Raw genomic sequence first — 16,749 nt, 5'->3', positions numbered from 1 at the left:
TTGTGGCGACAGATAACAATTATTTTCCAGAATCCCATCTTTCCTAAATAGTTATTGTGTCTATGTACTAACTAGTACTAATTGATTACTACAATCTTTTTTGAGAGAGTTACGTAAAAGGACACATTCTGTCTTTAGTTTTCGCTGAGAGACACTTTGTCAACTTCACACACTTTTCCTTGCCAGCTGTTTTTTCCTAGACAGAATTGACCCTGCTTTTTTGTAATGAAAAGTTTGTTTCCTTTAACAAGATAACCGTAAGGTAAGTGAGTTGTAATCGAGTTTGTGTTCAGTTGTAATTAATGATAAATGTTTAAATTAAAAGGTAGGTATATATCAGAAAAAAAGTTAATTGTTTTGGAGCGTTGAATTTGTTTATAAGCATAAGATCTAACGACTGTTGATAGTGTTTGGTAGATTGTGCAGTTAAGATGGATGTTCTTCGTCTTAACGAAGAAGATGAAGAAAAATATATTTATTTATTAATAGGTGGGGATGCTCTTCTCGAGCTCAAAACGTAGATGTGTTCGTGGAAGTGTAGCGGTGGATGGATAATATTTGTTTGTTACTGCTGGATTCATGTGGATATGCTATTGTGGTTAGACTAACATAAAGGCTCGTCCACAAAAGATCCTAAGGTTTTTCTTGCTGTTTTTTGGTTTAGTTATTGTGAGTGATATTAAATTTTCGGCTTACATTGAATTTACGAATTAAGAGGGTAAAAGTAAGCTCTGATGGATATCAAAAAGTAGAGAAAAGTAAACAAACAGAAAGCAATAGATTAATTAACTACCAAAAGAACAACTCTCTCAATTGGTGACATTAGAATATATGAGAAGACATAGCCCAAAGGGCACATTAGTAGTACAACAAAAAGTGCCTCCCGAACAAGAAAACCTAAGGATGAGATGACTTCTCAGTTGTCGTGGTCAGCGAAGACTTGGTCAGTAAGAGAGTTTTGAACAGACTTGACAGGTGAGTTGTGGTCACGTGAGTTGTGGTCAGGTGAGTTGTGGTCATGTGACTTGTGGCTAGAAGAGTTGTGGTTAGGCGAGTCGTGGTCAGCTGTCAGCGGAGACTTGGTTAGATGAGTTGTGAACATGTGAGCTGTGGTCAGTCGAGTAGTGGTCAGGGTAGTCTTGGTCAAGAGATTTGTGTTCAGGAGATTTGTGGTCAGGAGATCTCTACAATTAAGATCAAAAAGCTTCCCGAAGGATAACTTTCTAATCCTTCTAAAATCTGGATTATCACTTTCCATGTCGGTGGTTGATTTTGAACGAGAAGATAAACTAGACTTAAGTTGTTGATTTTGAAATCAGAATCTAACCTTCCATATCAATAGTTGTCTAAGTAATGTTTGTTGATAAACTTTACATTAGCTGACAATAAGTCAATAATGTTTCATAAATGCGCCTAAGTAATGTTTCCTTTAGTGCATCAACAAAGGAAGTTTAAAGGCACCTTTTTTTTCCCTTTACCATTAAATCAAAAGAAAGAAAAAACCTTATGTTGTTCATCACCTGACTTTAACTCAAAGAGTCAAATCTTGTTCCACCTCACTCACAGAGTCACATATACTCACTGTTTTACGTCCCTCGCATATTAATCATACACATTATTACGAGCGAGAGCTAATTATAGCCATGGTTAAAATATACATGAAATCAAATGTGTTAAACAAAGTATATGTATTTCAAACTGAACCAAAGCGGTCAGTTTAACCAAAAATATCGGGACTAACCTTAGTAGTACTAGTACATTTAAAAACATAATCAACTATCCTTAATCATCGGTCAATAATGTGAAACAGTATAGTTAAGCAGATTGTAAATGAATATTTGATTGTATATTACTAGATCGTGCTGGCAATTGAAGTAGTTTAGTCATTTCCCAATTTAATTAGTGTTATTTGGGGTTTATTATCCTTATGAAATATATTTATCATAATATCTTTGGTGTTATCTAAAAAAAAAAAAAAAAAAAAAAAATCTTTGGTGTTATCTAAGTCATTTGCCTAAAGTTTTATATCTCAATGAAGTGATCTAAGAAGAAATCATATCCTACGTGTAGAGACATATGTAGTTAAATATATATATATATATATATATATATATATATATATATATATATATATATATATATATATATATATATATATATATATATTTGATTAAACCATGTAGTTAAATGTTATGATAAGTCAGTCATTCAAACATCCTAGTAATAGAAACGTACATGGAAAAGCAAAATTCATTGAACCAATAAATCGGTACTATTACAGTAAAGAAAATAAACGACATTGTGTTATTAATTTAGTAAGATTAATTTTTCTTTCAAAGTTCAACACCGTCGAAGATCTTACGGATTTTAATAAAACAGTTTTTACCTTCACATAAAAATAGTCGCCTTTCTTAATATAAAGTTTTTGTTAACAACCATATCTTACCCTTTCTTAATATTAAGTTTTTATATGACCAATGAATGTAAAAGATAAAGGAGCTGCAGGAGAAATCGCCATCGATTGATACGATGACGTCACGGGGTAATTGAATCCTTTGTGCTCCAAACTTTTTGGCAAACCATGTCCATCGTGAATCATTACGTGGGATTATATTTCACGTAGATATTAAATATTTATAAGATACGAGACAACACAAAATAAATGGAACATGCATGAACGTCGGCTATCCTACTAGAGGCCCCTATATCAAAACACAGTAAACCAAGCTCGCCGCTGATTCTCCCTTCGTCGACGGTGCTCCGGCGCGTCGCCCATCACGAACGCTAGTTCTGGTCTCGTCTACTCTCAAGGATCCTATCTCACTAGTCTTCTTCCTCTCTCGTGCTTTTCTGCCATGGATCTCAAACCTCCATTAACAAAAGTAATAGGTGACTCTTCTCATTCTTCAATCTCTGATTCCTCGATGTCTGTTCAGCGCACTGTCTCACCGGATCCTCGTTGGCCATCCAAGTTCCGCTGGTCAGTAGAGTCTCCACCGCCGCCGCCGACATCGTCAATTCCATGTACGGTCTCAACTGAAAAAGAAATTTCTGCTGATTCAGAGCTGTTGTCTACTCCTCCAGTTCCAGTAGCGAGTGATGGTAAAGCTGATAAAAGTTATCAACTAGATGTCGTCGATTTGGTGTCGAATCCCTTGGATTCAGATGAAACCTTAACCCAAAAATTAGGGAAAACCGATTCTAGTGGAGAAGATGAACCGGCAGCTATCGGAGATGGCGTCTCCTTACCGGAAATCGCTTGCCAGACAGAAGATAGTGCTGGTACGAACGCTCCACAGATGTCACCACATCAATCAACTGGTCTTCCCTCAATAACCATTCCCTCCCCCGAGATATCTGTTGATCCTCAAGTTACTTTTGTTCCTTCAATCGGAGCTTGGGCCAAGCCTCTCGCTTTTGCACCACCGGCAACTCCCCTGTCACCGGCAACACCAAGTGACCTAGATCCGCAGCACCTTAATACTCTCCTTGATTCTTTTTGGCCAACATTGACTGATGGTCTTGGGCAAAGCCAGAAGAAAAGAAACTTCCCAACTACAGTCAAAGAGTTTCCTCGTATGCCTGTCCAGAAGGTTCCGGTTCCTGAGCTTAAGGATGATGGAACACTAAGGTTTCCATGGGCTGCAAGAATGGATCCTTCTACCAGAAACCTTTATCGAGCAGCCAAGCCAACCTTTCGGCTCGATGGAACTCCCCAGGTCACAATTCCTTCTCAGGTACTTCATTTAGGACCAGAAAATAAAAAGGAATACATCATTGGCCAGTTTCATCGCTGTTCCCTTCCCCCAGGAGGTTTAATCCATGCGGTAGTGAATAGATTATGGGGAAGAAGTTGTAGAATAGGCTGCCGTAAGCTGAGTGAATCCACTTACATGTTTCACATCCCTCATGATGCTACTCGACAATGGGTAACTCAAAGAGCTGTATGGCATGTTGATGACTGTTTGTTATTTGTTTCGTCTTGGAAACCAGTTAACTCATTCAAAGTCCCTGAGGTTTCAACAATCCCAGTGTGGGTAATTCTTAAAAATGTCCCGGATAGTTGCTACTCAAGATTAGGTCTCAGCCATGTAGCATCTGGACTTGGGGAACCTATGCAAACGCATAAACCTCGTCTTGATCCGACTTGTTTGGGTGAAGCCAAGTTGCTCGTTGAAGTAGAGCTTGACAAACCATTTCCAAAGCAAATTGCCTTGGATGACAAACAAGGTAATATTTTCTTGGTGGATGTTGAGTATACATGGATTCCAAGTGTTTGTGGTAGATGTGGACACTTAGGACACAAAGAAAAAAGATGTTTACTTCCAGTTGTTCCCTCTGTTGTGGAAACAACCTCAAGACATGAGGATCTGTCTGTTGAAGAACCACAAGGAGAATTGGGAAAGGTACTAACTCAGTCTGTTGTTACCTCAGAATTGGAGTTACAAGCTAAAAATTCAGAGATAGATTTGGTCTCAGCTGAAGAAGCACAAGTTGAACCTTCTGTACAGATTTTAGAATCTGCTATAGAAAGAGACACTGATTTGCACTCACAAATGAGTGTAGAGCCGAAGGATCTCTCTACTCCAGCAAACAACTTCACTCACTCTAAGGTACATATAGCTAATGGCTCCAACTCTCTTTTCATTTCATCACCATTAGCAGACACACAGTCTGCTCCAACTGAAACTATTATTATGGAAGCAATTCCATCACCTGTTATTGTCTTCGAAACCAACTTGGTTCCAAAGGACAATTCATTGGCCTCTTCACATTCTCCTGAACATGGCAGTCCCTTTTCCAATCAAATTGACTATAATGAGCAAGATGATGGAGATGGGTTTATGAGTGATGCTACGGCAAACCTCACCATGTCACGAGGTGGAAGGTTAATAAGACCACTTCAAAAATTTCAAGATATGGAATGGAAAACGGTTAGAGGAAGAGGTAAACAAGGTCGTCGAGGCCGCGGATACTACTGTCCATCTTCTTAGTACTTCCATCTTTTTCTTGTTTCACTAAGCTTATGTATCATAAGTTCTCTCTTTTGTGAGCTATTGCTTGGTTGATTATGAGGCATGTCTCATCATATTTTCTTAAACTTTATGGTTGAAAAACCATACAATGTATGTTCCTCTGTTTTTAAATTTGAAAGCCTTTTTACAAAAAAAAAAAAATGTAAAGTCATAAAGATAATAGATTCAATAGATTGTGTTATTGCCTTAGATAATATATATCACATCTGTAAGAAATAGATAACCTAAATTTCACATCTATGAATTTGCTTTTTTTTTTGGTGAAAATTAATTTCTTTTTGATGTTTAGTTCATGTTTTTAGTTTGATTTATAAATATATGAATCTGAATGTGTAATTTCTCTATTTTCCACTCTTGAATAATGTAAACCCAGCGTTAAATATAACAAGAATGCAGATATCGTATAGGATTAATAAAAATAGATCAATTTTCCAATAAGATCAAAACTAAGTTGGAATCTGCACCCTATAAGATTTTATTTCCCTAGCAATTAATTATCAAATTTAGAAAGAAAAGTTTTGGTGTTAGAAAAACGTTTTAATTTTTTTAAGGGAGATAAGGTTTGCGTGTAACGTACCAAATTTTTTATTTTTTTCTTTCGTGTAGAATGATATCTCTAATTATTGAAGGCTTTATTGGACAATATATGAGTGATGCTTCCACTCCCATATAAAAGAAGAACATGATAATATCAATACTTTTGTGTTTTTTTTGTCTCTTTTTCTTTCACTTTTCCAAAAAAAATTGTTTCTCATTTCTTTTTTTTCTAACACACTAACTAAAACAATAATGTTGGTCTTCCCTAAAATCTGATAGAACACTTGGCAACTTGTTTATTTGTATTATGAATGTGAGAGTGCGTATTTTATGCATATATATGAAAAAATTGATTATACTCGAAAATATGAATTTATATATGAAGATTATCTCCATCCACTGTTAGGCAAAACGTTTAAGTAAGGCTCCTTCATTTGGCTTTAGTACAGTTGGCCAGTTTTCTTTTGGTGCACCAACATTTTCCCTCTTTTCCAAATATTTAAACATTTTGGGTTTTTAGTTAAACAAATTATATCATTAAGATTATCTGCTCAGATTTATATAAGAAAATATATACATTTTAATAATATCGGTTTTGATTGTAAGTAAGAAGTAACAAACCAATGGAATGTACTAGGCCATGCACAAACTTATACATATATGTTTAGACATACTTATATTGAATATATATTTACAAAAAGAAACAGAAAAATTGTTTTTTTTTTCCTTGGTGGTTCACGCACGTTATGCATCCCTCTTTTATCAAAAACCGAGACATTGTATTTATTCAGTGATGTAAGTTATGCAGCCCTCTTTTGATGAAAGAGACTATCTTTCGGTGTTAACCATACATGAATGGTCTAGTGGTAGGCGAATTATAGTGAGATAAACGATCCGGGTTTGAATCAATCTCACAATATTAAACATATGTGTTATGCAACATAATTATATAGTTTTTATTACGAGCAACCAGATCTATCTGTCACCGGTGAACATGCCCTATATGATTAATTGGTTAGGTTCGGTCCGCCGGACACTCTTAGTTACTAAAATAAACAATGACATATTCTAATTCATAGAAATCCTTATTTAGCAGATATATATAGAGGGAAAATACCGTCTTTTTCAACCGTCAGTCTCCCATCTTCTCCTAGATAATTAGCCTACTACAATGGCTACATATTATTTACAAAGCTGGAAACTGAAGAATATGCATGTTTCTTTTTTTGCACAAAAGCTTTGTATAACATTACTAACTTTGTATTTGTTGATGGAAAGACCATCCGGTTCTATGGTGTAGTGGTTAGCACTCTGGACTTTGAATCCAGCAACCTGGGTTCGACTCCCGGTAGGACCTTACTTTTTGCCCTAACTATAAATTTGAGGGTTCTGAGCTACACTCTAAGCTCGTAACAATATCTGTTACATTTGGGCCGGCCTTGTGTTACTATTTTGGTCCATTAATGTTAATTACCCGAAGCAGATTCGACCCATTTGTTTCTTTTTTGGGTGGGGGGCTACTTAAAAAGTGTTTAACGAAGGCATATCCTCTGATGCTGGCCTGATGGATGACACAATAAATATGGTGTACTTGGTGCTCATGGTTATCTATATAAACATCTATCTAGAATGACTCTCAACATCTACAAAACAAAGGTACCATATTTGATAATATAAAAGAGATGGGGCAATGCCAAGATGCAGACAGGAATACATAGTCATCATATTCCTAAACACTATTCCTTCCTAAATTGTCATTAATCATAATCAATAGATACGGTATCCAAGATAAACATTCCTAAACGCTAACAAGGTTGTTGAATGGAGGCATCCATTTTTCATTATTTCTTCTAAACTAGGTTGGTTTTACAATGAATGTTGATCCTGATTATTACATGTTTTGCAGTGAATGTACAACATTAATACAAGATAACTAAACCATATAGAAGATCATAATCCTCCATTCATGTTTTCTTGTTTTAGTTCTGTCAAAACACCTTGAAGTATTATTACATCTTATGTCCAAATTCAAACTTAAAACCAAAAAAGAAGCTAAAAGTCTAACCACTTCTGATAATAAACACATGTTGTTGGAGAGATAGCCCCATCAGGTGTACAAAGCCCTATATGTGGACAAGCCCCACAAGGTATAGAAGCAAAAGCTCCATCTCTAGCTTCACCACCACCTGATTTTTTACCGATCAGTTTATAGCAAACTTCACCGATTCTCAAAGCGGAATGCTCACTCGACCCATTGCTCTTCACCGCCATGATAACGTTATCCAAAACCAAGTTATCGAGTATCTCCTTAATCTGCTCTCTAGTCAACGTGTCCTTTTTAAAACACAAATATATAACATCAAGTGTAACAACCTCGTTCTTGAGCTGCTCAATTCTCTTGACACAAAACTCCTTGAGACCTTCGATCATGGAAACGTCAAGAGCTCCATCGACGTACCAATGCCCACCTTGTAGCTCCTTACAAGGCTCGAACTCCATTGCAAGAAAGTGTTTGCCCCCTTTGTTTGAAACTTCTTTGATGAGTTTGCTCTTCTTGAGAGAAGTGGTGGCTTTTGTTACGAGGGCTTGTTGGATGCTTGTCCCTGCTGTAATCTCGTATTTAGTTGCACCAATGCCTTGCTTGCTACGTATAAAACCTAGGATCTTCTTCGTGTCTTCGGTCATACCACTTGACGATGATATCGGCGCTGCAGGGCGTCTTCGTGTACTCATCTTTTCTAATCACTCTGAAAACACACGGATAATCTTTATAGACTCACTCAAGATACAACAGCGTTTGAGGGAAGATCAGATTCCATTTACCTCTAGTTTAGTTTCTTGGAGATGAAAAGGATATTCTATCTTGAGATTTTAGGAAGCGAGGATTCTGCGCGAGGAGCCAGGAGAAGAGAGAAGCAGACGATGATAGGAATGCGAAGGTAACTTGTAAGTAAGCGAAAAAAACCCTATATATCACATTGGGTTGATCTTAAATAGAAGAAAATAGGAGTTTAGATAATAATTAAAGAAACAATTGAGGATTTGCGAAATAAATATTAAGGAAATGCTTACATTTTTAGGCTTAATTACCAAAAATATTTATTTTTATCCTTAATATTTATTTGGTCAAATTATTAATATATATGAATTGTATGCAATTCCCATTGTATGCATTTTTATCCAATAGCATACAATTCTGCAAAACCAAGAATCACTAACAGTATCAAGCATCCCGCACCTTGATTTTGTGTTTCAATCAATCTTCGTAAACTGCAAGAGTTTCAGTGCACTACCAAAAACCGAGATGCGCTAATAAGTCATAACAATAAAGATAAACTGAAAAGTCTCGAGGTGCTCAAGTCTCAACATTTCTCAATTTTACCTCATGGCCAAGGAGCAAGCCAAGAAAACAAGAACAAAAGATGGACAACGAGGGTTTTCTTTTTCATTGTTCACTAAAAATAAGCCTATGTTTTTAGAGTAGCAAGTTTTATCATAAGTTTGTTGAAATAAAAACTAATTGTTACGAATCTCAAATTAGAGAATAGAGGAACGAACTAAATTGACAAAATCTATTGTTTATAATCATGTCATTTTAACTTCATAAATCTTTGTGAACTATCAAAAATAAAATACTTCAAATTTCAGTTTTAAAAAAATCAAAAAATTCGATTCAAGTTTTCTAAAAATCCAAGAAAAAAAAACAAAATTCAAACTATATTAATATGCTGATTTCTTATTCAGAAAAACTGAATAATACAGTGTACAACTTTGTCATTTAATACACAACTTTTTAATGGGCTGTTTAGATTGTCTTCTCACTTTGGTTGGTGAATTTTATATTGTAGGTAGCTATTTGATTTTTTTTTTGTAGGTAGCTATTCAAATCAATGGGTTTTGGAGAAACATTAATTAGGGGGTAGGCATTAAATTAAAGAGATCGAATCCAGTCCTTCAAGTAGAGTAGGTCCAGGAATGTAGCTCAAGTGTTTTGAAGACGTGAGGCTGAGAAGCAATGACGAGACATAAAAGGGAGGACAATGACCAAAGGTGGTACTTAACACACGTATGACCACTCCTCACTTTTCTATCCACAAGAATTTTCATTTTCTTCTCCCCCCATAATATTTTTCATCTCCTTTGTTCTTTTCAAGTATTTTTCCCCGACTAATCTTCTTTACCGACTCGTAAGAACATATAGTAAGTCGATAGCACATGGTCTTGATTAATATTTTAATATACTGAGTCCGTGACAAAAGTGAAACCTCACGCAATCTTAGAGTTTAAACTCTTAACGTTTGAATTAACGTCCCTTCAGCCTTGGCCTACTATGTACCCATCAATTTGCATGTTTGGCTAAATAAGTAGCCACGACAACGAGTTTTCACATTTTTTACCTGAAGTGGCATTAAATGGGACCTTCTCTGACATTAGTATACGAATGGATAACCATAAAATCTCTAAAATCAAACGTGGATTGGTAAATACAGCCATTTTTACCGGTGGAAAAAAGCAATATTAAAATGAAGAATATCTTTATTATAATGTTTTAAAATTTGTAGTTGAATGGGATTGGTTTTCGATTGGTCCGAATCCCCAGAAACAACAGTCATTCTCTGTTTTCATATGAACACTCATCGTACGCAAAAGCAGGAACAAGAACAAGAAGAAGAAGCAAGACACGAATGGGATCTTTCTCTCTCCACCGTCGTCTCTTCTTCCTCCTCCTCTGCCTCCGACGTTGTCGGAGCTATTGAGTTCGACCCGACTGATAACATCCTCGCTACCGCCGGAATCTCTAGAAAGATTCGTTTTTACGGCCTCGCTTCTCTCTTACGGAACACCGCCGGAGTCTGCGGAGGAGCAGGAGGAGGAGTTAGCTTCGTCGATCAAGTTACTGCATGTGAATATTACATCTGCACGCCGGCGAAGCTTAGTAGTCTCCGGTGGAGACCCGGGTCGTGCAGTCGGGTTATCGGGTCGGGTGATTACGACGGCGTTGTGACGGAGTACGATCTCGAGAAGAGGACGCCGGTATTCGAGCGGGACGAGCACGGAGGCCGCCGCGTCTGGAGCGTGGATTACACTCGTCACGGTGGCGCCGCCACCGTGGGAGCGTCGGGATCAGACGACGGGACTATGCAGGTGTGGGATCCTAGATGTCCGCCGGAGGAATCTGTCGGCGTTGTCCGGCCGGCGGGACTTTGCCGGAGTGCCGTCTGCTGCGTCGAGTTTGATCCCTCCGGCGGACACGCGGTGGCTGTCGGATGCGCTGATCGGAGAGGGTACGTGTACGATATGAGGAAACTCGTTGACCCGGCGTTGACTTTGCAGGGTCATACCAAAACGGTGTCGTATGTGAGGTTTCTCGACGGTGGTACGGTGGTGACGGCAGGTACGGACGGGTGTCTGAAGCTGTGGAGCGTGGAGGACGGGCGCGTGATTCGCACTTACGAGGGGCATGTGAATAACCGGAACTTCGTGGGGTTGTCTGTGTGGAGAAACGGCGCGCTGTTTGGTTGCGGATCGGAGAACAACAGGGTGTTCGTGTACGATAGGAGGTGGAGGAAGCCGGTTTGGGTAGACGGGTTTGAACCGGTTGGTATGACTTCTGGTTCGGATAAGCGGTTCGTAAGTAGCGTTTGCTGGAGGCAATCCGGTGTGGACCAGTGTACGCTAGTGGCTGGGGGATCTGATGGAGTGTTGCAGGTTTACGTGGGCAAAAGAAAGCCATAGTATTATTATTATTCTTGTTTAATTTATCATTACTATCTTCTTTTTTCTTATGAATTTATGATGGTTCTTCATGAGATTGATTTTTGCTGCAGTTGTGAGAGCGTTCGACCTGTCTTGCTTTTAATTATAAAGGATTTTTACTTTGTTCTATGTTTTAAATGTAATATCTAGTCTTTTTGCTGTTTCTAACAAGAAAATTTGAGTAATTGATGCATAAGTTTTCATATTCTTCTTATACGATACATCTATGTCTGAGATATAAGTACAAAAGTACTTACTACGTCGTCGAAAACAAACAAGAAATAGCTACTTGCAATGTTGGCAGATATATAATAAATGTACATAGCCTTGGTCTACCATTAGGTCCATTACCATATATATCAATGCGCCTTGCGAATTCTGGTAGCCGTGACCCGTGATACATTTTCTATAAGTGGAATATATGATCTATCTTTCTAGAATCAATAATCACGAGACTGTTGTTTGCTATAAATTATGAACCGTGACGATCGAAAAAACAATCGCAGGTGATACCAAAATTAGCAATATAGTCTAGTCATATGAGCTTTGGATTATAACTTGTTATTATATGATAATGTCTAGTAATAGGAGCTTTGGATATAATCTGTTAATACTCTACCATCACACACACACACACACATGGGATGTATTAAACCAAGTGGAGGGTATCATATGCAGCTATGCTATTCTAACACTAATAGTAATTCCATTTGAACTTTAGTTTCTAGTGTTAGCCTATTTGGAATAAACCAAAAAAAAAAGTATGAATTTTATGCTTGTTGTGTTTATGATTAGTAAAATTATCTTTATTATCTTCTTATCATGTTCTATAAATTTGAATTGGAATAAATAATAAATTTTGATCTACTGCATAAGGTTTTTCTGATCAAGTAGACATAAATAGTTGGTTTCTGGAGAAACGGAAGACAAAACAGATGAATGTAGTAATTTTAGGTAGATCTCTATAAAGTCAATGGCAATCAAAGACTCCAACAAAACACATTCCAAAATCAAAACCAAAGTAACAATACTTCAAAGCTCTTACATTCCAGTGAATGCCTTCTTTGCAAAGGCAGATGCGCCTGCTGGGATCACCTTCAGCACATTAAACCTCACCGTCTTTGACAATGGCCTGCACTGGCCAATGATGACATGATCACCTTCTTTGACACGGAAGCACGGTGAGACGTGGGCAGGGATGTTGGAGTGTCTCTTCTCATACCTGATCGAAAATTCAAAGTAGATGTTAATAAATCCTCTAGGGTCAAATCATTGAACACTAGTAGTAAAGTATGTTACCTTTGATACTTCTTGACGAAGTGGAGGTAGTTCCTGCGAACAATGATGGTTCTCTGCATCTTGGCACTGTGGCAAGTACCAGCTAAGATACGTCCCCTTATAGAAACGGTTCCAGTGAATGGACATTTCCTATCAATGTAAGTTCCTGTTCCACATTACAAAAACATGTCTGAATCTAACTGATCGTGACATTACAAAACCTAGTTACACTAAAAAAAAAAAAGAACAAACCGTCAATGGCGTCACGAGGAGTCTTGAAACTCAAGCCAATGTTCTTCCAGAAACGGTTTCCACCTTTGCCAGGTCTCTTCCCCTTCCCAGATTTCTTCGAGCTTAGGAAAACCTTGGGTTGCTTAAGAAAAGCCTTCTCAGTCTGCAACAGATAGAAGAGTAAGATGAGATATAACTGTATTTAGAGTGTAGAAATGAGAACTGAGAACGAGGAGATCGAACCTGTTCAGCCATGGCTACTGGTTGCTGCTGCTCTCCGCTGAAGCAAGGGTTGTAAAAGAGATGCGAGAGGCGAGGGAGCGACTGATGAACTGAAAGTAATGAAGCTCTCCGGACAAAACCCTAGTTCCCCAAGATCTCTTTTTCTTTAGGTTTGGGCCTTCTGTCGCATGGGCCGTGAATATGTATTTTATAGCCTTAAGCCCATGTACTTGGGCTAGTGACTAGAGCATGGTAAATTGAATTAATTCAGTTTCTTTTTGTTCTTGTGTGAGACTTTCGAAATTCTAAGTCCAGTATCAGAAACTTTAGATTTCGAATCTTCTTTCAAAAATGATTTCCCTTCATTATATAATCATGTCCTGTAATAAAATTGTGAAATTAGCGGGTAAAGTATTTACAAAATATCTCTATCATGGTATAAAGAAAACCGGTAGAACATAGATCTTCATAAAATAGCTTATGGTAGTGCGTGCTGCAGACATAAATTTTTATAATATCCCAATTTTTTTATAAAATTGTTATTATAAAAGAATTTTATTTTATTTTTCATAATTAAAATATTATAAATTTCATCATTAAAAATAATTCTCTTAGTGTATCTTTTCAAATGGTCCACAATATAAGATGTTTCTGTATATAGTATGTCATATATTTCTATGTTGCAAATTAGACCCACACATCAAGCAAACTACATAGAAACGTATGAATGAAATGCTTGTTGGTTTCTTTTCCAAAATAGAAAACAAATGAAAATAAAACATTTCAGCAACATCAGATACATGTGTTTCCATCGATATGATAAAATCACATGAATCCAAATAGCTTTTTTGGAGCAGTTCCAGAGGCACGGTATTTGGCAGCTAATTCCTCGGCCTTGAGAACCTCTTCTCCACGTCTAGCTTCGATCATAGCTCTCTTCTCTTCTGCCTGTTTGTGAATTTGAGCTATTTTGTTCTTCATCAACTCTACATACTCTGCCTTCTTCTTCTCCAATTGTTCCTATTCTCAATTCAAGTTTCATGCACAATCATAAACGTTTGACAACTGTTAAATATTCTGAAAGTAATATTTACCTCTATTTTCTTGAGTTCAGCTTCTACAGCTGCTTTTTTGTTGTTCTCCCATGACTCAATTGAAGAAAGTTTCTTCTCAGCTCTGTATCAAACAATGTATTTATCTTACAACTAGATTCTAAAGACCTTAATGATAATATTTTGGTTTAATTGCAAGAATCTAACGACTGATTTGATTGTTTGAGAGACCGGTTATAAAATTAAAGATAAATGTAAAATTCGTAAAATCTTTTTGACTGAAATGTAAAATTAGAAATTAAGATAACAAAAAGTTACTTGTTCTCCACTTTGCATTTCTCAGCCTCTTCCCAAGCTTTGATAAGTGACATCCTTTTCTCTGTCTCAACTCTAGCCAGGACAGCATCTTCACTCCCACGTATTGTAAGCAATCATTAATAAGAGTATGAGTATGTAGGAAAATAAGAGACACTGATAAGTGATGATAGACACACGCATCCACATACAACCTTTATTACCAACGCACTGATTTGTTACTCAACCAAATTAATTAAACAGGAGCAAACCCACCAAACTCTTTAGTAAAATATTTATTTCCTTAACAAATTATTTAGTAAATTCCAAAAACATTTCAATTTTAATCCATCTCGATGATATACATTAGGTTATATTAGTAATGTTCAGCCAATCTTGTTGACCAAATAAAAAACAAGCATGAATCTATTTCGTTTTTTTTTTTTTTTTTTTTTTTGAAACTCCATGAATCTATTTCGTTAATTACCTCGATTAATTGACCCTTCCTTTTCCTCCTCTTCTACTTCTTCTGCCACGAACAAAATAGTTTAAATATTACTCTTTTGCTATAGTAATCTATACTATTAAAGCAGAATCCCTAATAGGATTCTGCCCTTGATTTTGAGAGTTATTTACAAGAAACTGCCATTTCCTATTTTTGCTTTTTGTTTTAAAAAAACGTCAACATTAATTACCACCAATCAAATCTACAAAACAATTACATAAAATCATTAACTGTTATACTTCTATTTTTGGCCTGATTTTTTTTCAAACCAATTACAATAAATATTACGTTGTGATTCTCCTAAAATCTAGGAACCAAATTTCGACATTATCACTAAATGCAGCCATAATATTAGGCATGTGCCATATTCACCAAGCAAAATCAGTGCATAATAAAAACTTAAAACAATATATATATACAAATGGTCTATAAGACCAAAAATAAGTATTAGTTTTATTGGACTACAAACGACAACAACAACTTTGTTGGGGGCCCATTCGTTTTATATTTATCAAACAACCTTTAATTATATAAACTTTGAATTAATTATTTCAATATTTTAATTTTGATATTAACAAAACAATTAAACATTTTTCTGATATTACATTAAAATATCACATTTACAATTAATAAACATAAAAATATATTTACAATATGGTTTTACATTATATTGCTAAACATTCTTAATTTAAATTATATAGTCTTTTAAAATTTTAATAATATTACATGTCATTGTAAAATTAATTATATTGCAAATAATTTGAAGTTAATTTCTTACTAAATTTTGCAACAATAAATTTCACAGCATTAATATTTTATAGATAAAAAGGATCACATAAACATATAAAAACAACTGATAATAAAAATCATAAAAACACTTGATATAAATTTTATGAAGAAACACATTTGTTATAATAATAGATATATATAAATAAACAATCCCGCGCTTTAAAAGCGCGGGTCAAAATCTAGTTTATTTGCTTAAATTTGGTAATTAGTTCTTAGCCTTGCAATAATCTTGAAAAATAGGTTATGATCAATATACAATTAGAAAATATATTTTGGCAGACGTTATTTTTTTTTTTTCAGCAACCTTATTAATAAATTTTATTGAGAAAATTACTTGCGACGATGGGAACTAGAGCCTTGGAGTCCTCTCGCTTCTCCTCCACCGATGCCGGTGGAGGTGGAGCCACAGGCTTCTCTTGTGGAGCAGCAACAGCTTTCTCCGCTGGAGCTGGTAGTGATGGAGATGGTTTTGATACGTTGTTAACGGTCTCCGTCACCTTCTTCGGTTCCTCTTCGGCCATGTCGTATGACGTCAGGTATAGCAACTAAAGTAAGAGTACAAAGAATCTGAAGAGAGTCAAGAATGATTCAGAAGTCTGCTATTTAAGATCGAGAGAAGAAACTGAGCTGGAAATGTTTGATAGTGATGTTGTGTTCCTCGTTGCTCGCCTTCTTTTTATTTTATTTTTTGCTTTTCTAAATTTAGTACTATCATTGATTCACTGATGCACGATCATTAATGTTTATATACATAAACTTTACAGGAGACAAAAGAATCACCAACCCCCGGTGGCGTCACATGATGTTAATAAAAAGGTTAGAGAAATACTGAGAAATAAATATTTGATACGTTACGTTACTTATGTAGCCCCAAAAGGAGTCATTTTTATAACTTGTAACATTTCTTTACGCGAATCTTGTTTCTTATCGAAACCGTAAAGATTTATAGTTACTGTATTATCATAAATTTTAATGATTCTATGGCGACAGAAACGAATCTGTAGGATTTATAGGATTGCGTTACCTGTTGAACCTTGTATTTATAAAT

General features: G+C 36.1%; 4 protein-coding genes and 1 non-coding gene across 10 annotated transcripts; 2 read left to right on the top strand and 3 right to left on the bottom strand.

Moving 5' to 3' along the window:
- Positions 1 to 5,219: 5,219 nt before the first annotated feature.
- LOC106428412 (probable DNA-directed RNA polymerase III subunit rpc6) lies at positions 5,220 to 8,717 on the bottom strand. Its single transcript, XM_048739437.1, has one exon. It carries the CDS (start codon positions 8,304 to 8,306, stop codon positions 7,626 to 7,628), a length of 681 nt encoding a protein of 226 aa, XP_048595394.1. The 5' UTR covers positions 8,307 to 8,717; the 3' UTR covers positions 5,220 to 7,625.
- On the top strand, positions 6,859 to 6,930 carry TRNAQ-UUG. Its single transcript has one exon. It is a non-coding gene; the product is annotated as a tRNA-Gln (tRNA).
- Positions 8,718 to 10,051: 1,334 nt separating the features above from the next.
- On the top strand, positions 10,052 to 11,533 carry LOC106366040 (WD repeat-containing protein RUP2). Its single transcript, XM_013805592.3, has one exon. The coding sequence runs from the start codon at positions 10,140 to 10,142 to the stop codon at positions 11,307 to 11,309; it is 1,170 nt and encodes a 389-aa protein (XP_013661046.2). The 5' UTR covers positions 10,052 to 10,139; the 3' UTR covers positions 11,310 to 11,533.
- Positions 11,534 to 12,176: 643 nt separating this feature from the next.
- Positions 12,177 to 13,250, bottom strand: LOC106366037 (40S ribosomal protein S11-3). Its single transcript, XM_013805588.3, has 4 exons — positions 13,083 to 13,250; positions 12,861 to 13,002; positions 12,630 to 12,774; positions 12,177 to 12,552 (listed from the first exon to the last, which is right to left on the bottom strand). Exons 1-4 carry the CDS (start codon positions 13,092 to 13,094, stop codon positions 12,372 to 12,374), a joined length of 480 nt encoding a protein of 159 aa, XP_013661042.2. The 5' UTR covers positions 13,095 to 13,250; the 3' UTR covers positions 12,177 to 12,371.
- A 440-nt stretch (positions 13,251 to 13,690) lies between these two features.
- Positions 13,691 to 16,473, bottom strand: LOC106366036 (remorin 1.4). Of its 6 annotated transcripts, none has more exons than XM_048739434.1 (6): positions 16,330 to 16,473; positions 16,036 to 16,246; positions 14,895 to 14,933; positions 14,432 to 14,519; positions 14,156 to 14,237; positions 13,691 to 14,081 (listed from the first exon to the last, which is right to left on the bottom strand). In XM_048739434.1, exons 2-6 carry the CDS (start codon positions 16,220 to 16,222, stop codon positions 13,887 to 13,889), a joined length of 591 nt encoding a protein of 196 aa, XP_048595391.1. In that variant the 5' UTR covers positions 16,223 to 16,246; positions 16,330 to 16,473; the 3' UTR covers positions 13,691 to 13,886. The 6 variants fall into 6 exon arrangements, with proteins under 6 accessions (XP_048595391.1, XP_048595390.1, XP_048595392.1 ...); XM_048739433.1 differs by having other exon boundaries at positions 14,895 to 14,936; positions 16,330 to 16,471; XM_048739435.1 differs by having other exon boundaries at positions 14,895 to 14,936; positions 16,036 to 16,057; positions 16,091 to 16,435.
- Positions 16,474 to 16,749: the final 276 nt, after the last annotated feature.

The sequence above is a fragment of the Brassica napus genome, chromosome A9, assembly GCF_020379485.1.
Source record: "Brassica napus cultivar Da-Ae chromosome A9, Da-Ae, whole genome shotgun sequence".
Classification (NCBI taxonomy): Eukaryota; Viridiplantae; Streptophyta; class Magnoliopsida; order Brassicales; family Brassicaceae; genus Brassica; species Brassica napus.
This window is presented reverse-complemented; position numbering and strand designations above follow the sequence as displayed.